At 37.4% G+C, this 23,295-nt stretch overlaps 1 protein-coding gene across 4 annotated transcripts in view; it reads right to left on the bottom strand.

Annotated features, from left to right (window-relative positions):
• Positions 1–23,295, bottom strand: part of CNST (consortin, connexin sorting protein) — a 54,381-nt gene that overhangs the window by 24,159 nt on the left and 6,927 nt on the right. For 2 of the 4 annotated variants that reach the window (XM_027453860.3, XM_038176764.2), the window contains 5 exons: positions 15,033–15,470; positions 7,447–7,652; positions 3,785–3,815; positions 1,312–1,398; positions 737–851 (listed from right to left, as the gene is read on the bottom strand). In XM_027453860.3, coding sequence (XP_027309661.1) covers positions 737–851; positions 1,312–1,398; positions 3,785–3,815; positions 7,447–7,652; positions 15,033–15,420 — 827 coding nt within the window. In that variant the 5' untranslated portion in view covers positions 15,421–15,470. Of the gene's footprint in view, positions 1–736; positions 852–1,311; positions 1,399–3,784; positions 3,816–7,446; positions 7,653–15,032; positions 15,471–15,674; positions 15,796–18,640; positions 18,665–23,295 lie in introns of those variants that run through there. The other 2 variants (XM_027453864.3, XM_027453863.3) reach the window with 2 other exon arrangements.

Raw genomic sequence — 23,295 nt, 5'->3', positions numbered from 1 at the left:
CTTCACCTTCCTGATGGGTCTCTTATCCCTTATCTAGAAGTGCACCCCAGGCACTATTCAAAAGTTTGCTATATTGTGATAAAATGGTTCGCGAGGCTGCTGGATCAGGCAAAGCAGGTACAAACAAATATTTCTTAACTTTGCCAAAGACTGACACGCTAGTCAAGTACAGAATTTCTGCTTCATAGTGTTTAAGCAACCCATAGGAAATCAACAGAAGGTAACAAGAATGACTCAAAGCATTAGTGATTGTCCTAAAATGTCAAAGATTTTCAAATAAAGTCCAATTGAGTAGTTGTGAGTACTGGAGTTTGAGGTGTTAGGCAATTGTATTTAAAAACAATGATTAGAACAGTAGGTATAGGCACAAGCACCATCATCAGATCTGCAGTCTGTCTCTTCCTAAATTAACATTTCTCAGTTTTTACTTTGGCTGAAAATACAAACTAACTCAACACTCCGTTTTTGGCAAAGTAATGACTTGCTGAAAACAGTCCAGATCTAGTCCCTGTACATTCCTCAAATCGTATGAGAGCACTGTGAAAACTGATGGTAACTGAAACATGTCAATTGCATATCAGGAACAAAAACCACTTCATAAGCACATTCACTGAAGTCAATGGGATACAGATTTTATTTTGGGATTGACTTTTTAAAAACAACCATAGCACTAATTAGACAACAGCTGCACTGGCATATTAGTACTGTAAAAGTAATGATGTTTTCTTTTACTTACTGTTGATGTGAAGAACAAACTTTAGTAAGCTTTTCCAGCTCTTCACTACTCAGTTCTTTAGCTGAATTCCTCAGCGTTCTAACTGGGCTAGAAACTGCTGTTTTCCATTTTCTTTCTAAATTAAACCAAAATATTTTATGCAAAGTACTATAAAAGTTAAATTTGCTTAACATAAAACATGCATGCTAAATTAATTCATAGAGAAATATTAACAGCTCCTCTGCACACGCTCTACAGTCTTGTTTCAGACTGTGTAAAAAGCATCACATTTTGTCACAACGTGCTTTATTTTTGTAATATCATATTAACAAACCTTAAGACAAAAATAACCCCCAAACAACTGTTGATCAAAATCTCAATTGACAGAATAAAGGATAATAAACTATTTGCGCTTTCTTCATGATATGTGCAAAAAGGAATCCAAAGAAGGATAGCTTTTCTCATAACAAGAGAAATTGTGATATAAATTATACTTTTGTTGTTTCACAGTTTTAAGCTGTAAAAATGCAAGCTCTATTAATTAGAAAGATAAATCAAACTCTTCCTTCTACTACATTAGTTTAGCCTGTACTTACCCCACTGTTCCTGTATGGAAGAAAGATTAGCAAGCAGCTGCTCATGATACAATCGTTCAAGCTGAATGAACTTCATTGCCTTCTCATCTTAATGGAAGGTTAAAGAAGAAAGCACACGTATACAAACATATTATGAATTATTTGTATTTGACACTGTATTTGAAAGGACAGTCATTATGTACCTGAAATTTGACATTATTGAATCAAACTGAGTAATAGTTAGCATCTAGATTTCTACGCAAGGAAGAAAACAATAGCAGACATGAATACAACAAACGAGAACCAAATACATGTAAGTTCCAAAAATGAAAACCCTATTCTCTTCAGCTGTTACCTATACCCATGTCTTGTGGCCAACAAGTTGTTCTAGAAAAGAAGTTAGCAAAATGTTACTATGCTGACAAATGTTTTCAGAAAATAAAATCTGTGGGAAATGAAAAGCAAAACCATTGCACAAATCCTAGTATGCCTCTCAAGATATTAAATTGTATGTCAATAAACATAAACATAAATACAGCTCCTTCTTATTGACCAGCTGGTGACAGTATTAAAAAAAAAAACACAAAACCAAAAACTTTCCCAACTCAGACTCTACAAAGACACCAACCCTCTTTCGAACAACTGCATTTAACACTGTTGGACAGCTGAGACACCTTTTTTCTTTTTTCTGAAGATTCTCTTTACTTTTCTTCCACATGAAGAACTCTTTACCCTCCCTTCAAGGTTATCAATGTATTCAGAAAGGCATACTGATAGTTTTCTAATTTGCAATAGTTTAGGACAATTCTAGTTCCAGCAGTGCTCAGTTGTTAGTTGTTTTGTTTAAAGCCACGTTTTGTCAGCTATTTCAAATTTAATTCTACAGTACACAAGGATAGTAGTAGTCTGAATGAAGTTCACAATGATATAGTAAAAAATTCCATTATTCATTCTCATTAAAATACTAAAGTAACCATTGTGAATACACCATCGGTACTTGTTATTCCCTGCCTTCAAGATGTCTGTTATTAGAAACAGTATTACAGATCAGAGAGGAGATCACAGCAACAAACCCTGAATTATTGTTAAATACGCAGTTCTACACTGGATGAATTAAAATGCCCATCATGGATAATTGATACTATGCAACATGATGAAGTAAGTTCTTTATTAACCTCAGGAAATTGATGGCTGCAAGTACAGATGAGATATCCTTCATAAATATGCATTATATCATGGTGTTGAATTCCACACGTCAGGTGTATACTGCATTTTAAATTTACTGTATTTTTCCATTAAGAGCAATAATTTCTCTACAGAATTTTTCAATTTTTCTAAGTTGCATTACATATATACATATTTTTTTTCTGATGGATGTTTTCTAAGATAGTGATAAGTATTTCACTTATTATATTCCTTTTAAAATATTGTTACAGTAGTTTCTCTGTTTTTGTACTACAGCCTAACATATTTTGGCTAGATTTCAAGGATATCTTTCTGAGCTTCTTTTGCTTTGTTATTTAATCATTATAATTGCCCAGTTGCTTCATTTTGTTTGTTTTTACAAAGGTAACAAATTACACAATAAAGAAATAATCTTGTTTTTCTTAATCTTGTTAATCTTGTATGCACAGATTTTTTTGAATTTATGATGCACCTTAGTGCATATATACCTTAAGGGCTTACCACTTGCCTCTTCTTTTTATAGGCTGAAAATTTTTCTTCAAGAGCAAACAGAGAAAAACTCAGTACAGGTTTTCTAAAAATATCATTTCACTTTAATGTAAATATTATTACTCTCTCCCAGAAATACTGAAATATATCGGAGTAACTATTAGCAGTTCAGCTATTGGAACTTGCTGATCAAACTTGTTTGCATTATCTATGAAAAAATCAAAATAGCTGTTCCCAGAAGCAATTACCCACAGTTTCCTGTGACAAGGTTCTCAAACTACTTCAATGTGACTTGGACTAAACAGCACTTGACAAAAACATGCTGCTATTGTATGCAAGTTACTGATCTCCCTTAGCTCAGTGTTTGGTGTTTTTATTCTAATCTAGACACTAATAGCACCTATTCTAATCAACTGTTATGATAATTTTGTTCTTGCAACGATAGTGCCCTATTTGATAAAAGAGAATATAAGCGCTATCTGGATTGGACATATTCCCAGTTAATAGTACTTACAACAAAACTTACCCTATAAAACAGATGTCCTTTGGAAACATTTCCTTACTTCCTTGTTTGTGCACAACTGCTAATGATTGTATCAGCACAGGTTTTGAAAGTGGATTTATTACTTAACTCATATTCCAGATGCCTGATTAAGAAGGACTTGCTAACATATTATATATTCACTCATGGGTAAATTAGGGCTCTTATTTCTTTCTACACCTGTCCCACAGCCTGTGAGTCAATTGTAAAGTACGTCTTTTATGTTTTATCATGACAGATTATTTAAATAACACATAATTTTTACAAGTGAAAGGATACATTCCTCCTCTTGAAAATAGGTCTCAGCGATCTGCAAAGAAAAAAAGCAAAAAAATTAGCATTCTCTATATTTTTATGAAAGTGGTAAGCATGTAATAAGAACTTTTCACTACAGTTTTTAAACATCTGTTTTGTAGGTTTGTATTTAGTTTCAATAGAACACAAGTGTTCAGACTAAATGCATGTATTCTTATTCTAGGAAAGATGTTTAAAAAAAGTGTCAAACAACAAAGAAATTTTAAGTCTACTCACACAAATTAATTTGCCCAAACGTTAGTTGGGCTTTATCTCGTTACAACAACAAATGTTTATTTCAGCATTTTTTGTTTTAATGATCATATTAGAAAGTTTTAAGATAACCTAGAACAGAGGCATTGTATTTAATGATATGAGATGGGTCAAAGAGTTTGAGTTCTATTATTGACCATTGCTTCCTTATGTTTGACAGAAGGGACATTGTTGAGCTCTCCTGAGCATTACAATGCAATGAAATCAAATAGAGAAGTATAGGCTTACTGACAGAAGACAGAAGAACAATCTTTGGATCAAAGAAACTGAAAATATCACCTATTGCAAGATCAGATACATACCAACAGGCTTCCTGTTTACAATATTTCACATTTAAGCATTGGAAATTCATGAGATAAACATAAAAGGACTGATTATTTTTCTCCCCCATGTTACTCCTATTCTGCCAACAGAATCCAGACACCACCATTGCAGCAACCTTCTGCCACTTTCTTTCATGAAGCTTCTGTTCTGTATTAAAAAGATCTAAGGACCTTCTGCTCCATGTCAGTTCACTAAGCCTAGCATCTTGATATCTGAAGCTCTTGAACAACAGAGCAAGAAGTCGTGTAGTTAACCCAGATGGCAGCCATTTGATATGCACTGTAGTTGTTATGACACAGAACAAATCTGAGGCTTTTCCTCCTTAAATTGACATTTCTGTAATGGAACAATTAAAATCGGATTCATAACAAGATAGCTCTGCCAAAAAGAAGACCACTGGAAAGAAAAAAATAAAAAACAACAAAACACTAAAAAAAAATCACAATTTTCAAGACTTGTTCACCTACACGGACATTGAATTTATACAGATATGTCAAAACAAAGAAATACCATGTAGCTGACACAAGAAAAAATCAAGTGGTCCCTAGTGCATTATTTAGACCTTAAAGTGCTAAGGGAGTTTAATATGAAAAAAAAAGATTGTACCAAAGCAGCTACTAAGGTCCAAACATGAGACACTACTTTGAAATAACACGTCAAAGAACATATGAAATACTTAAAATCTAAGTCAGTCTCTAACACTTGTAGCTTAAAAAAAAATTGTAAACTGACATTAAATTCTATAACAGCTATCAGCTTAGCCAATGGCTAGGAATTGAAAAAGAGATCTCTGTGGCCAAGCATTCAAGATCTCTATCTGTGACATCTTAAAATAAACTTCACCTTGGTTGCGTAATTTTGCAACTTTGATCTTTAATAGATCACCACAAAAAGGAACAGTAAATATATGCTTACCAAGGCATTACTTATATTTACACTAAGGAGCTTTCCATACCAAGGACATGGGCATGTGAAGATTTGCTACAGCAAAGCTACGAATTTTAACTGCAGACTACTGAACTAGATGTACTAACCTCTTGCTAACAATGCTTTTGCTTTCAGCCAGTTCAAATCCAAAACTACAAACATGGAGGTGGCAAGAACTTCATGAAGAAAAGTCAAGTTCCCAGTTCGGAAACCATTTTTTCTGTTAATCAAGTGAAGGTATCTTTTGTTGTTGCCTTTGTTTTCTTCCTCCCCTTTCTCAGATCTGATTTAAAGGACTAGCTCTTGGACTAAAATGGCAAAGGCACCACTTTATAACAGAGTCCAGGCAACCAGCTGAGAGAAAGCAGTGTCCAAAGACATTCGGAAAAATAAGAGTGTTTTTAAGCAGAACCTAAATTTTGCTTTGTCTCTGAGTTGTTGATGGAGAATACTACAGAAAAGATAGAGCTGATATTCCAGAAAGGAAAAGGTTTAAAGCTATATAGGGAAACTAAGCTGGTAACTGAAACGTATTTCTTTCCATTCCTCTCTTGACAAATCTTCTTTGAGATATGCAACAGCAAAAAACTTACTTGTGCTTGCCAGAAAACTGGGTAGACTTTCCAAGAAAGCTGATGAACACTGATGGATTTGTTCATAAATGGAATAAAACAACAAAAAATATAAACCTCAAAATTAAAAACATGTCTTTCACACATTCCAATATAATACGCTGATATGTCTTAGGAAAAAAGAGAAGGTGTATGGTTAACATGTTTGAGCCTAGAAACTCAGATTTTGTTTTCAGTTCTGTCACAGTTCCTGTATGACTTTGAAAAGGTTGTTCCCTTTAGGGTTTGGCTTCCTCATCTACGAAGCTGTGAACAGATTTCATCTCCATTGTGGTCAGTGACACTCCTTAATGTTTGTGAAGTGTTTTGAAATTCTTGCCCTAACTGTATTGTTTTCCAAAGGAGACCTTTCTACTGACTCATGGACAAACACCAAATTAAACATGGCTACAAGTACAAACGGTTTACCCTAATGCTAAGTTTCAAATATGTTAAGGAACAACATAAAATCACTTAAACACAAGTATTAAAAGACAAAACAAAACAAAACAAAAGCCCTATATCAAATGTGAAGTATCTAGAAATTGTGATATGAAAGGGAAGACTCTCATATCATCTCCTACCCACATCAAAGAGAACAAGGACGCAGGAGCGTCATCAAAGTGAAGAAGCTTAAGATATTACAGTCATCCAATTTTCTGCAATAAGGATCATGTAACTAAGTCAAAACAGACACCGTATCACATCTCTCTCTAGCCTGCAAGAGGTTATAGCCAAACAAAATGTTGTCCAGTCCATTCTCAGTCTGACAGAATCAAACTATGTATTAACAGTGAATCAAGTTCTAGACACATACTCATTTTGCACCATGATCTTCCAAAAGAGTAACATACTTTGCCAGTTAGTAAAAAAAAAAAAAAAAAAAAAAAAAAAAAGATTGCTTTCCAAATCACACAGTATTTAGTATTTCCATTGGTGTTGCACATGTGGTGACTGTGCGATAAAGAGTAGATACTAAGGAAGAGTGAATCTCAGCATTCATGCATGAAGTTCATGCTAGAAAGAAGTCTGCAATGGTTAAAATAATTACCGATATAAAATATAATTTAAACATCAGCAGTCTTCTATTTACACCAGTGTCCTACAAAACGTATTTTAGGTATTTTGAAGAGTTATTTTTCTAAATCTTTTCCTAAAAATTTTGCTAAAAAAAACTTTCCTAAATCTTCCTGACCCACTCCAGGACTTCAGTGTCTGGGGAAAAAAAATAATATTATCAAAAACTCTTCTATAGACAAGCAAGTCTGTTCTAAAGTGTGTAAGACTTACCCTTGAGTTTCAATTAATTGCAGAATATACTTTCAAGGTAATTTATCATTTCACATATATTAGAAGAGGAGATATCTGCCATGACCCTCTGTTATATATAGAAACTTCAAATTGTTCTGTCCAGATACGAACACTGACATATGTTGAATTAATGCGTCTTTCTCCTAATGAGAAAAAGTCTCAAATCACAAAGCTGAGTGCAACAACCCAAAGTGATAGTACCTGATGGAGACACAGGGGCAGTATCTTTGAATCCATCTGCTCAACCTCTTCACGGAGCAAAGAGAAAAGGGACTGCAACGTTTGGTTTTGTTCTTTTTGGTGAGAATGTTCATTTGCTTCAACAGCACCTTCAGCATGCACTGAATCTGTACGTGTAACAAGAGTATTTTCCTCCTTGATTGCTGTGGTTCCCACTGAAGGGACTCCTTTAAAAAGAACAAGTATTTAGGTTAGGAATTCAAAATGTCAAGTTGCATTTTTAGGAAATTTCAATACAATAGCTGTGAATAAAAAGGTAGGATCTTAAATAACAGTTCTGCACATAAATAAAATTTTGGCTTTGTCAAAGCTAGCTGCAATAGGTCTGTCTTACTGTCAGCTCACCTACCTGAAAAGACAGACACACAACAGCTGTTCTTGTACACTACTATCTGGGATCCAACTTTAACTTTGGATGAAAAAACACCTAGCCTAAACTGTTTGACAGTGATTAAAGCAGACCAGGATGACCTAAAAAAAAAGTGTTGTGGCTGATGTTACATTTTTTGCAACACGGTTTTGCTCAGATGGGACAAAAGAAGAATGAATGAACAGCAGGCAGGCAGGGAGCAGTTTGTGTGATGAGCAGGGGTTCAGGTGGTGGCCACCTGAGCCAGGGGTGTGCCTGCGAGTTGGCTGGGACCAACCGAGGATGCACAGAGAGGCTGTCCTGGGTAGGCCAGGAGAATGTGAATGAGGTTCTTGGTCGGTCCCTTCATGCCTGCTAAGGCGCTTGTAGAGGAGAAGCCCCAAGGAAGGAAAAGTTCCTGCTGGGAAAGTGAATTTAACCTCCCTCAGATGATAACACGGCATCTCCTCATGGTTATGACAGAATCTTAAAGGACAGAATCAAGTAGATGATGACAGTGTGAATTCTACTGTGGGAGACAGAAACACAGGAGGATCGTACTGCTGGGTGAAAAGGAACACACCCCCAAGGAGCCAGACTATTTATTTGGGAGTCCAGGAGATGAACTACTAGCCATGATTTGTTGGTACCAATGACACAAGGAAACGCAAACTGAATTGAACCACCAGAACTTCCTGATAGGCCGAAAACCAGGACCTCCATGGTACACTCCCTCCCAGTTCACTGTTGCCTGCCTATTTTTAGAGAAGCAAAAAAGGTGGGCATGCAGGTGAAGGACTGGCATGGTGAAGGACCATGTATTTTAACAGAGTAAAAATACTACAGGTAAAAATTTTCTGGGTGCAAATCCCGGTTTTCTTCTAGAAATGAAAAGTGGCCAGCACATGGGAGGACAGGTTCTTGAAGGACTGGAAGCAAAGGTAGGGCCCGATGCTTCCTCTTGAAAACGGAAAAAAGTCAGTGGTGGGATACTCCAGGGTGACAGGGACTATCACGGACCATTTTTAACTCAGTATCTTCACTTCCTTCTCCAAGCCAAAGATGGTTGATGAAATTTCAAACTGTGCAAATGATACTAACGTCTTTGGAACCAAGGTGAAGAAGTTCAGAAGGACCTCAAAAACTTGAGCAGGCAAGAAGGTGGCAGATGAGATGCAGTGTAGGTAAAAGTAGTAATTCTATGAGAATTATCTAAACTATTGCCTGTAAAATTCCAGTTTCATAACCAGATGAAGAAAAGTCAGGAAAGACCTTGGAGTCATTGTTGGCAGCTCTGTGGAATCATCAGCCGATGTGCAGCATGTGCCAAAAGAAAAACCAACAAAACGTTGGACACAACCAGAGAGGCTGCTGAGAACAAAACACAAGATACGGTTTTGCTGACTTGCACTACCAGCATTTTGGCAGCACAGTTCCCATCTCTTATCTCAAGACAGGTATACAGGATTAACAGCAAGTACAGAGAACAACTGAAATGATCAAAACTCTGAGTAAATTAGGAGTTAGGGTGCATCAGGAAAAACTATTACATCTGGACTCTTCACCTAGGAGAAAAGAAAGACGAGTGGGGACAGGATAGAGACTTGTGAGGTAGAGAAGGTGGGACAAGCTGAATGGACTATCTTGTGTTGATTAAACCGGCACATGAGAGCAGGTGCTTACCCAGAATCAACTAGAGTTGATTCCTCCAATTCATGAACAATTTATATTAAAAAAAAATCTTTCCTATAAATGTATCAAATTCAGTGCATTTTTATGAAAAGAAAATGTGTAACAAATATAACAAATAAGTAAGTAAAGAAAAAAATAATGCCACTCACAGCTCCATAGATATTTTTAGTCACCAAATATGTTTGTGAAATTAAAAATTTATTGAAGTTACCTTCTTGATTAGTTAGACAACATATAAAAAGCATCCTGCATAGATGATACATACACCAAGACACCAAGAAGTGCACTATAAAAACTTTTATTAACTCAAGTTATGATGAGTATGTTATTCCTGAACTACACCCATTTTCTGGAAATCACGTTATCAGTTAAAAGCAGGATGCATGGGGACACTGTGTCAACCTAACCTACTCCCAGCAATAAGCATCTCTTCTTGGAACCATCACTCTGGTGCTGTTTCAGCAGCTTGAGCACTCAGCTGTTTCAGACTCCCTTGTGTTCACTGAAACCCTGCAGTGATGATTCAGGTTCGAGATTTAGGGCTTAAGAAAGGCATTGACTTGTCTGCTGAAGGCTCTACCGTTCTATTTTTGGTTATTTACAAACTCTTTATTGTAAACTATCCAGGTCAGGAGCACTAATAATCTCTGTGGGTGGCTGTTTCTGCAGGGCTTATTGCCAGACAAAATACGGGTGTAATTTAATAGTGCTTTTTCAATATTAATGTACATCTCTGCTCTTCAAGTATTTATTTGCACTTACTGTGGGCCAAAAGCAACAGGAGGCATAAATGGATTCAAGATGCAAACAAGAAGGTGTTTTTAGTGATGGAATGAAGGCTGTATTTAAAGAGGCAAGTGTCTGTTCAGCACATGGTCATGAAATAAGAAGAGGGTCCAAGTATTTTAGCAAACCTTTCTCTGGAAAAAAAAGTCACTTCAAACTGCATTTGATTAAGGAGTTAATAAACACCCGTCACATCAAAACACGAAACACTCACAATGGCAACCATCACAAAAAACAACTTCAGTTTAATGTTATTTTGGTACCGTTGCTCTAATACATAGTTGATACACTGCATATTGTTCCTATATATAGTTGAGCTGTCACCCACCAGGAATCCAATTCTGCCCTCAACTTACTACACTGAAGTTGAAACAACACATTGGAGCCATTCAGGATCATTCAAAACCCAGGACAGCATTTGTGCCTCGGTAACTACAAAACCAAGAATGTTTCTTGTGGCAACAGCACTTAGGAATATAATTTTATCATAAAAGTTTTATGGGACAAGATCCCACTGTATCTATGCATTCTCCACATTCTTAAAAAGGACACACACCACCACTTCTTCATCGAACTCAATCTTACTGTCTAAAGCAGATTTGGAAAAAAAAAAAAAAACAAACCATGACAAAAGGCAGTTATCTTATGTATATGTCTGATATTTAAAGAAACAAAGATATTTTTTTTCCCCACTTTGCAAAACATGAACACTGAAAAGCTCACTCTTCCATTCTAGAGCGGAACCAAATCCTTTGTGAAAAGGAACGTGGAGAAAAACAAACAAACAAAAAAACACAACCAAACAGAAGATATCACCTCTTCAGTGGTGAGAGCACTCATTTGGAATATGGCAAATACCTAAGTTGAAGTCCCTGACCTGCCAGACTCGCAAAGTTTTAACTGACATCTTCTGTGCCCAACTGGGAGTGCCAACAATTCCTAAGACAAGGAGAGATGCAAGCTTTCTTGTAAGTTTTCTAAAAGTTCACCGAAGCAGCCCTGTGTCTGAAGAAAATTCCAACTTCGACCGGCCTTCTGAATGGAAATAACAAATGCATTCTTCCATGTCTCACTTATGCTTTTGTCAGTACTTCCAGTATATGAAATCAAGATGTTCTTCTCACCTGCTTGGAAATGTCAGATGTGCAAGTATGTAGCATTTGCTACCAGTTCAAGCTATCAAAATAAACTTACAGATACTGTCCTCTATTTTTCAATTCAACTTTAATTTTCGTATTTGATAACATCAGTTTTGTCTTTCAACAGTAACAGAAGTTTCTAGTACAGAACATTATTTATTTTTTTAAAAACATTTTTGGTACTCTGGTTCAGACTGAGTCATTCAAGAACCATAAAAAAATACCACCACCACCACCACCCTGTAGTATTTAAGTATTTTGAAAATACCTAATTTTTAAGAGATTATTATTATATTTTTTAAGACAAGAGTATCGGGGGGAACATTGTTAAAGATCAAACTACAGCAGAGCAAGCCCAAAATCTTGTTTAGCATGGCAAACAGGTAAAATGACTCTGCTTGGCTGTCCATAAAATGCGACCAGTTTATATTCATGTGTTTAATTTGCTGCAACACCAAATCAATTACAACCGCTTCACTTTCTCTCCTGTCTTTATGCTACTTCATGAAATAAGTTGAATAATTACAGGAAAATTGTGTGTTGCAGAATTTAACACCAGGAAAAGCAATCAAGTGCAAGACACCATGCTACTATCTTCATGAATTACACAGTGTGATTCTACAATATGAAGTTACCAATTATGCCAGGGATGACCTTTCAGAAAAAGACTAAATTATTTGCAGGGAACAGGGATAATTTGAGATCCACATTTATAAAAATACATTGAGGCAGATGATGCTCCATGAATCACCATCTCTATCACACTCCAGCAAGTACGATTCACTACAAGGAATCCAAGGATGAATAATCATCAAGGTTTAAATTGGTCCATTTATAGTTACATCACATCTTTGATCGCCAGTGGCCTCCTTATCAGATATATTTATTCAAAGCTATTATTAGTGAACAAAAAGAATGGGAGAAACAACTCAAGTCAGGCGGCAAATTCACTGGAAACCATTGGGTTCTGTCAATCCTCACCCAGGGAGCTCCTCAATGGGCAATTTCGGGTGGCAAGGAGAAGACACTATCAAATACCTCTCCTCACCTTCTCCTTGTAACTCTTATTTAGCAATCCTCTACTGACCACTGTGAGAGGCAGGACATTCAACAAGATGGATCTTCAACTGCTACAGTAAATCCTGCATCTCTGCCACTGATTGTAGAAGCTAGGATAATTGTAGCTCCTACACGTTGCAAGTATATACAGAAACATAACAGTCAAATACTTGTAGTTGTTTATACCTCATAAGAAAATATTTAGAGGGTTTCAAACACTCTGCAAGTGGCAGTACTCGCTCTTTCTTCTGAAGTAAAAATGTGTGTTCAGAGTGGGATAGTGACTTCTCTAGTGATCACTAATCTTCTGCTGAGCATGTCCAAAAAAATAGAAGGTAGGTTTCCATACTCCAAGTTCACTCCCTTAGATACCAGCAAGTGACTAGATACAGACGTGTTATTTAAGTCAAACATCAGCTTTTCCAGATTTTTTAACACTTAACAGCGACAGGAACAGGTTTGCTTATATAAGAAGAGAGGACGATTCGTAACACTCTTCTGTATCTATGAGTCAAAGCCAGCTCATCCATGATTTTTCGATAGTTAAAAATAAAAATTAAAAAATATCTAAAAAATATAATACATGTCCTGCAAGTATTCAATCTGAGATTCTAACTGGATTGTGTAACTCTCTGCTGTCACCCATTCAGTGATTTTCCTCTGTTTGATTATTCTCTCTCTGAATCGGTATACGCACAGAAAGCTGGTTTGGTTCTTTATGTAGAGGGACACTAGAGGAATACTCAAGAAATAGTTAAAATAGCTGGTGTTAAAAATGAAAGAGGAAGGTTTTCACTAAAATAAAGACATCTGCAACATCAAGAAATTGTGACAGTCACTGCACTGTGTGAAAACAGGAGAACCACCATGTGATGATAACTACAAAGCTTAATGGAAATTAACCCAGAGTCAATGGGAAACAAGATGTAATTTTGTATTTTGATCTTCCTACTGTAACGATCCAGGTTCTTTATTAATAAGTAGTTAGCGTTTGTTCACAGGGATTCTATTTTTATTCCCAACAAAACTCCTTAAACTTTGCAGGCAGGATATTCTTCCCTTTTGTGGTATTCTGCATCTCTAGGTTTTTCAGGAAGTTGTCTTTATTTCAGCTTTCTGCCTTAGAACTCCCATCTACTGTGCACAGCTGTTTCTGTGGTACTTCTGCATCTGGTGATTGCATTTATCATCAAGAATACAAGCTAGCGGAAAGAGAATATGGGCAAAGCATAACTTTCAGTGTTTGGATAAATTTATTTATTTCTCCCTCTCACCATACTTCAGACACTTCTGTCCACAGATCTATATTACATTTCTTTTTTTTTTTTTTATTTTTTTATTTTTTTTTTATTCCACTACTAGTCCTCAATTACTTCTTCCAATCCCTCTTTTATTTTACTTATCTTTTTAAACATGAGATCTACAATTGAAAGACATACTCACTGATTTTCTTCATTATTTACGGACAAATCATTCTCCTTGTGACGACAGATTTCAGCATCCTCTAATCTTTACTAGAAAACATATTTTTTCTCTTCTAGATCTTGCCTGTATGTACAAGATATGGAACACAAGCTTCCTTCCTTTTCCTTTCTTTACCTATTTTGCAGTCCCTTTAGAACATCATCGTGTAGCAGAAATAGGCCATAGAAGAATTCTGGCAAGAAAATTGTATTTTAAAACTACCTATTTTAAACTGCCAAATTCCCCATCTTCCCAATCCTTAGAAGAAAAAAATACAGGAAAAAAAAAAAGGAGTGACTCAGTTATTCCAAGTAAGTTTTGAAAAGATACCAATGGGATGAAATACACTGATTTTAATTAATATATTTGCAGCACTATGACACATAAGATATATGATTTATGGCATAATCCTAATATGCATAATGATGCAGACAAATCTTACTCATTCAAAAAGGGAATAAACATCTCAAATAAGAACATATAATAAACTTTTACATCTTCCTTACCGAATTCAGATCCAAAAGATATAAAGGAGAAGTAACATGAAAAATTGGGAGAAATATATCTGTTGAGTGTCTCATTACCTGAAATGCAAATCTAGCACTATGTATCAAGCTTTAAACAACCTAAGTAAATTCTGATGGCAACAGGCCAAAATCAAGATATTTGGTACTCATACCAGGATGTCAAATCTTGACTCTATATCAAGACACCAAAATCTTGCATTTCAACACCTAAAATAAACCAAAACATACTGCCTGAATTTCAGGCCATTATGATTTGGAAGTCAGACCAGTTTCCATACTGAAACTCTGCACCTCCCTCTACTCATCATCCTTCGTCAGTGTGTTCCATGTGTTACATAGCTCACTAATTCAAATACAGACAATGAAAACTTCTAGAATTGAATCTGATTTGGTACTATTAACATATTTTAGTGAAACATGAAAATAATTACTGTGGCACCTACAATATAACTTGCTTACCACTTCACGGATTAAAACTACAGTTTTATTATTTTAAGTAAACAGAATAAAAACATGTTTTTTAGAAAGTACCTTTAGATTTTTTTCCGGAGCTTCTTTTGCTTCTTGGACTTCTTTTTCCACCTTGCTGCTTTTCTATAACAGGCTTTTCCTCCATCTGGGGGTCCATATGGACTTTTACAGATGTCCTTTCAGTCTCCCTTTCCTTACAGCTTGGGGTACAGTCTCCACTGTCCATATTCTCATTATTGTTGATGCTGTCCTGCTCACCTTTGTCCTGCCTTCCCATAGCAGTTCTACTACTGGTCAGAACCTCATTCCCGTCATTGTCAAGTTGATTTTCATTTTCATCAGGTGAAGAAACCAAATACGAAGCCAAACTTTCCACCCTATAGTCATCTTGAAGATTGTCTTTGGAGTCTATTTGTAGATCATTTGGTGGAAATTCTCTGTCATCCATTAGAGCGTTACTTGTTGAACCACTTAATCCCCCTCCAGATATTTTTAGACCTAAAATATAAAACCAGAAGCAGCATTTATAATACATATTATGACAGATGAATAAGCTTGTGCTTAATTCCAGAAAATAAAGAATCACATTAGCTAAGTCATATAGTTTAAAGGTATGGGGAAATTGTTTCCCATAGTTGCCCCATTATAAGTTTCCAACCCATTGCTCCATTGTAAGTTCTAAAACAAAGCATAACTACATACTAAAAGTTATCTGTGAACTTGTGCTTTTATCCAGTTACAGTTGGTTCCAGTTAAATGGCCAGTAGCACAGCTGATCTTCACAACAGTGCTCACACTGCTATAACTGAGGCAACAAGGAAAACACAAAGATAAACAAAAGCCACCACCTCCGTTTAAACCCATGGCTAAAATAAAAGCATTCTTATTGCGTAAGATCATAGTTTGCCTGAAAAAAACACAACACACAAACCAAGACAGGAAGGAATGGAAGCAGAACTTTCATTTCTGTCAGTCACAGTACCACGGCAAACATGCAGATAGGTTAACTCTTTTACAAGAATTAGATGCCAGTAAAACCTGTTTATTGACTCAAATTGTCACTTTATTTTGAAGAGAACATCCAACGTGTCTTCAGTACACACACAAGCAGATGGTTTGTTAATAAAAAAACCTAATCCACCACCTACTCTCAATGGGGGTCAATTTTCCCTTTTAGTGAACATGCAGCTCTAATCAATGCTGCAATTAGGCACATACTTACAGGGAAAAAGGATAAGTCTTAGTAGCAGAGTTATGTGGAACCTAACAGAGGACTGTAATTTTGTTTGTTGCTTTCCTCAGCTTTTGGAAGCACAGCACTACTGCTGGTTTAACTTAGCAACTATATAGATGAAATATAATTCCATTACATACATCTAATTAGATTCATCTCACATATTTTAAATAGGAAATCCAAAAAATGGCAAGTACTCTTATATTGCAGAAGAGTTTGACAAGCTTCCTAAGGCAGCTTCCTATCCTTTCCTTCAAAGGAAAAGGCATTTTAGGAAACCTGTTTCACCAAACTTTCCTCAAATTTCTTCCCCAATACATACAATTGATATAACTGAAATGCATGCTTACTAGATATGCGAGATATCATTTCATTTTACTTGCTAGAATAATTCAAATTGCAGAAAAATGAGAAGATACCTTAGAGGATAAGCATTCCTATACAACCTTTACAGTTGCTAAAAGGACTGGAAGAAAATTTCACTCATCTTAGAGAAGGACTAGAAGAAGGATTCACGGAGCTACAGGCTGCTTGCCCTCACCTCGATCCCTGGAAGATGACGTAGCAAGTAATCCCGGAAACCATTTTCAAACACGTGAAGGACAAGAAGGTCACTGAGAGTACTCAGTATGGATTTATGACAGGTAAATAGCACTTAACCAACTTACTGGCCTCCAATGACATGACTGGTTCAGTGGCTGAGGAGAACAGTGTATGGTGTTTACCTTGACTTTAGTAAGGCTTTTGACACTGTCCCGTGTAACTCCCTTATAGACAAGCGTTCAAAGTATGGGCTACATAAACAGTGAAGTGAACTCAACACTGGCTGGATGGCTGAGCCCTGAGGGCTGTGATCAGCCAAATAAAGTTCAGCTGGAGGCCTGTCACGAGCCGTGTATCCTCAGGAGTTGACAGTGAGGCCAGTACTATCCTTTAATGACGATTCATTGAGTACTATTCATTAACTTCATTAATGACCTGGGTGACAAGTCAACTGGTGGTAAGCTTGCGGATGATACACCAGAGGGTTGTGCTGCCATTCACAGGGACCTCAACATGCTGGAGGGAATGGGCTGACAGGAACTCCATGCACTTCAGCAAAGGAAAATGCAAAGTCCTGCACCTGGGAGGGAATAGTCCCATGTGCTGATACAGACCAAGGGCCACCCCGCTGGAAAGCAGCCCCACAGAAATGTCACCAGGGCTTCTGGTGGGCAGCAACGGACCATGAACCAACAACGTGCATTCATGGCGAAGGAGGCCAATGGCATCTTGGGCCACATTAGGACAAGCAGGTCAAGGGAGGTGATCCTTCCTCCCTACTCAGTGCTAGTGACACAAACCTGGAGTGCTGGGTACAGTTCAGGGCCCTATGGAAGAAATATAAGGACATACTGAAGCAGTTCCAGGACAGGACCAAAGAGATGATTAAGGGACAGGAATATCCATCAGAGGAGGTGAGGCTGAGGGAGCTGTGACTGTTCAGCCTGAAGGCTCAGGGGAGATTTTATCAACATATGTAAATGTGACAGGAGGAAGTAAAGACGAGTCTGTTTCTTCTCAGTGGTATCTAATGAAAGGACAAGAGGCAATGGACACAAGCTACCTATAAGGAACACTTTTTGAACACAAAGGGAAGCTTCACCTGTACATACAATTGAGAACTGGAACAGCTGCCTAGAACAGGCTGCAGAGCTGCCGTTCTTGGAGATATTCAAAACCCAGCTGCACACAGTCCTGAGCAACCCACTCCATCTGACCTTGCTTTAAGTCAGGATGGGGCATGGACTAGAAAATCTCCAGAGATCCCTTCCAACCTTACCCATCCTACGATTCTGTGGCTGTGACTGGTGGGATCATTAATAAGATACAGGCCACATCATGAAGCGAAAACTCCTGTATCTGCTTTTTGTACAAGGCATACAATAATTGTTAATTAAAATGTTCATATTAAAAATCAAATTCACTAATTCTGAGGGGGGAAAAAAGGTATGACTCTTATGTTCCTTTCACCAACGATTCACTCAGACACTGTTCTGAAGCCAGATGTGTATGCAGAGCTGATCTAAGGAAATGGAAAGAAGGTGTCAATTCTAAAATTTTCCTCAACTTTCGTCCATTTGTAGGTTTTGCAGGGAACAAAAGGGAAGGGCACAGGACTGCAGAGGTGGAGACGCCAGCAGAGAAGCTATCCATGCCCACATGCACTCCGGCTACTGCAACTGCTGTTAGCCATCTATGCTGGCTAGCTGTTGGGCACACAGCCAGCAGAGGTTCCAGCATTAACTCTTCCTAATCGTCCACCTCTCTTTCATCACTGCTTCAGAGAGGGCTCACAGGCTTTAGTCACTCTCCATGACTGCCCTTTATACTTGTCCTAAAATTATTTCTGCTACTATTCCTGAAAAGTTTATTTATAAAGCACTATCCTTACCGCAACATCAATTTTGCCAAGCTAACAGGTGCCAGGAAGTGCACAAACATCACTTGGGTAGTTTGCCCCTTAGCAGCACGAGTTTACTTCTCCACTCGGGTGTTCCTGGGTCACTCCACCGAGCACTGCTCTACTGGTTCTACAGGAGTGGCGAGACACCGGCAGCTTCCCCTGCCCTCAGATACCACTGCAACCCGCGCGTGCTCTGTAAAAGAAACTGGAGAGTTACAGTGACGGTGTGCCAGGTGCCCGGGGGTCTCCAAGCAGGATGTTTTAGGAGTTCCCAGTAAGCACATGGAGATGATGAGCCATAGCCAGCTGGGCAATGCAGAAGCAAACTCAGGACAACGCAGTTTCTGCTTGCTACCCGAAGGACTTGTTAGCCATTTCCAGCCATACCAGTCCAGCTAAGAAGTACTGCCTGCCCTTTAGCATACATGCACCTTAAAAAAAAAAAACAACACTCTATCTAGAAGACTAATGAATTGTACAAAGTGGGAAAGACGTAAATTGTGTCTTCCTCTGGCAACCAACAAGAGAAATGGCTTTCCTTGAGCATAAGACAAATAAGGGATCTCAAGAGGAGATGGTTCTGCAGAACCTATCTGTTCATTAGAAGGATGCTCCTTATTCCAGCTCCTTGCCTTCAAAAAGAGTTAAACATGAAATGAAAAGTTAACAGGAGGACAGACAGCAAGAATCAGAACTAGAATATATTCTTTACAGACATCAATACAATAGTAACAATTTATAGATGGTAACTGTTCTAAATTGTTGAAAAAAATCCCAAATACCACGTTAAAGGTTTACTTCTTACTCATCCCAGCAGATGAAATACTAACTATTGCTGCCCTTCCCAGCTCAAGGATTAAATGGCACCTCAGATAAAACAGGATAAAGCAAATTGCCCAAAGCCAACGAGGAATTAGCTTTTACAGCAATAATTAAAAACCAGGATGTCCTACCACTGCTCTTTTGCTCCTATCAGTAGACAACAGCTTATCCTTCCAAGAGCTAACACATGGAAAACAGAGAACTGAATGTATCTGAACAAGATGTTTCCTATTAGATTGTGCAAAATGAGGAAAAGATGCTTTTGACAAGTGACATTTTATATAGAGGAAGCTAACTTTTTCATAGAAAATATTAAGTCATTTCCTTTCAACACAATATATGTGGCTATAATGATAGTCTCTCTCTAGCTGAGAGGCTGGAGAGCCCTTGCAGCTCATCCTGATAAACTTTTCCTGGCTTACAGTCTGAAATTCAGTATTTCTCCAAACAAAAGTAGCCTTTAAATCTACTCCTTTCTACAACCCTTGTGACTCAGAGGATGAAAATCCCAAAAGAGCTAGTTCAAAGAATTTAGAATAGTCTTGCTCTTGATATTTTAACAGGATTTTCCCTCCCTGCTGCCCCCCTCCCCTCCATGTTTTCAATATTGCGGTTAATCCTTTTGACGCTGCCAAGACACCAGGAAGTCACAGAAGCACAGCTAAACCCAGTGAGAATGAACTTGAGCTCTGCCTACAAAACACAACTAGAAACACTTATTTATAAACAAAACTGGAATTAAGCCCACTAGTGATTTGAGCTATATTTAAAACACCACTCTCATGCAGTTATTCTATTTACTCTTTTGCCATTGAAATGAATTGTATGCAAAAACATACGAAGAAAAAAACCCACGTTTGCTTCTTTCCAGGCACATCCTTCCTCCTTTCGCTATTTGTCCAAAATTGACATAAAAGCCAACACTGAGCAGAATTGTGCAGACCTGAATTAAAACGAGATGATGAATGGAAGTGCTTCAGTTTCAATTGCCACACAGATTAATCCAACTGGCATATAAAATCATGGTGATTATAGTACAAATAAAAATAGGATGGAAAATACTTGCCAAGTGGCTAAAAGGAAGTCTAAACTGAAAAAATTAGTTGGGTTTGTTTGAATACAGACAGCATGTATGTTACAGAAATACCATGACACTCACTTCTACTTGAAGTAAATCAGTATCAATTTTAAAAAGTCCATGCTCTTCAGTGTTTTCTTTCATGTAGTTCATATAATTTCAACAACTTGTTTAGTTGCTTGTTTTCGTATGTGCATACAGGGATTTTCTTCCATCAGTCCTTACTAAGGAAACGTTACCTTAAACAAAGCCATTGGGATTGAACACTGAAAAAAAGAAAGAACCAGGATCTTTAACCAGGATCTTTCCTGACCTGGCACAGCCAAAATTTGAAAAGGGAATTAATGAAAAAAAAAAAAAAAAAAAAAAAAAAGAGCCTCATATAGAAATTCAGCTCCTCCATCCTGAAAAGCTAATGAAAAGCTAATGGTTTTTGTGAATGCTTACTGAATACATTGCATAGTACTTCATTTACTGATCTCAAATATCTCACAGATATTCCTGAGATAATGTAACAGGTGTTAAAGGCACAGGAGGATTCATTGCACCCTACCAGACACTAATCAATTACAGATGTGTATTTTTCTTTTGTGCACAATACACACACACACTGTATGCAAACAAGAACCTAGAAAGGTAAGAGTTGTAGAGGGGAAGGAACAGTGCTGCATGTGGTAACAGTTGCTCAGCCTAGAAAAGGTTGCCAAACGAACAAGCCAGCTGTCAAGAGATGTGGAATTGCCATCTTTTTAAAGAAGAAATTTAGCAACTTTTAATTTTAAAGACTGGTAAAAAGTAGATAGCACCTAGGATTAAGGGAACTTGTTTTTTTTGTTTGTTTGTTTGTTTTTTAATGTTGTGTGACTTTTGTCCCTTTTATATATATTTAGTATTTTTAATATAAATGTCATCTATGACAACTAATCCTAGAAAAAAAAAGCGCTGATACTGTTAAGAGGAAACAGGATTTTTTTAAACAATACATATTATACACATATTAGGGAGTTGTGGCTTTTGTTGCTAGATAGAAAAAGAAAAAAGGAAAAGAGCTGAAACTGGATAATTTGAAGAATGACAAAACCTTACATGCATATTTCTTTGAAGAAAAAACAAATCTGATGATCTTTCTGATAGCCAGAGTGAAGATACATTATAGGACATTTAAATATTAGTATCTCGTTTCATATTTATAAATAAATACAAAGCAATGTGAAAACTATAATGGCCTTTCAAAATGAAAATGTGCACTGCGAATTGTTATTATTGCAACTTAATTTCTGCATACGAGAAAGATCGTTTATCTTATTTAACGAACAATTACATTTACTTCCAAAATGAAGGTGCAATGATGGAAAAATAGCTCTAGACAACAGAGCAACTAGTTCTTTTGAGAAAGTGCAAGAGCAATTTCTCTACAACTGCTGGCTTTTTCCATTGATCTGGAACCCAAGACATCCCTGAAGAAATGTGGAATATTATCACCAGATGGCTTCAGAGTGTCCTCATTTCATCACAGCCAAGAATAACAGGGGAAGTATCAGATGCTGGAAATGTACTTGACCATCACACGATTTGCTGCAGATGGAAAGAGACAGCAGACAACGAGGGTAGGCATTTCATTCAGCTGTAATTGTCTCATAAAGCCAGACTGCTTCTAGCTAGCAGAATCCTGCTCTGCACTTGTTTTATGTGCAACACATAATGGTAAGAATCCTGCTGTCCTAAAGGAGGGGAACAAATCCGGACATACTTCTGTTTCCCAGCCTGACGCCCCTGCAGAAAAAACCTGCCATGCTGTGAGCACGGACTCGGTAGCAGTTTATCGCTTCACAAGGCAGCCTTATGTACAATCCCATTACTGGACAGCCTCACTACGAGAGAATCTCATTAACGTCCTTCTGCCTGTTCAGTTTGCCCAGTGTCCTGCTTTGAAATAATGTACTAGACGAAAAAAAAAAAATAAATCTTCCTACATGTTTTCTGCTTCCACGTCAGACACGTGGTTCAGGAGGTCTCTCTCTTCAGACATGTTAAGTCTGGTACCTCCAAGAGATACAGAAGCAGGAGTGGTTTATCTAATTACACTGAATTTACAAAACATCTGAGCATGAACAGCTTGGTGATTTGGCACTTTCCGACACTGAAGTGGTATTTCTCAAGTGACAGTGGCATTTAGCAGCATGACGATCTCTTACATTTATAAACAGCAGGAATGGTGAGGTTTTGAGAGGAAGTTCCACATGCTATTTTCAACTGCGAAGCTCCCCAATCATTCCGCTTATTCACAGCTTTCGTAAACAATGATAAACATACGCTGCCAGGCATAATCTACTCTTCCACATTTACCATTACTATAAAAACATGGTTCAGACACCAGCCAAACACAAGAGGTTTGTCTGGGAACAAATAATATCTGTTATTAGAACATACGACAGTTTAGATGAAAATTTCATACAAAAAAGCTCTCGTTCAGCACTCAAAATGCAGTGATCAGCCTTGTAGGTCTCTGAAAAGTTTCAGGTTCCATGCTAGGACAAACTTCACACTTGTATACGCTGAATGGTATGAGAATAAAATGGGACCTCATCATTTAATGGGTTAATTTTTTTAGCTTCTCTGCAGCAAAATACCCAAACATATCTCAGGTAGGGGACGTAAGGTGGTGAACAGACTGTGGTAGGAGGATGGAGAACCCTCATCACTGCAGCAGCTGGTAAAACACTGGTCAGAAGTAACCTATATG

This window comes from Anas platyrhynchos, chromosome 3 (genome assembly GCF_047663525.1).
Source record: "Anas platyrhynchos isolate ZD024472 breed Pekin duck chromosome 3, IASCAAS_PekinDuck_T2T, whole genome shotgun sequence".
NCBI lineage: Eukaryota > Metazoa > Chordata > Aves > Anseriformes > Anatidae > Anas > Anas platyrhynchos.
This window is presented reverse-complemented; position numbering and strand designations above follow the sequence as displayed.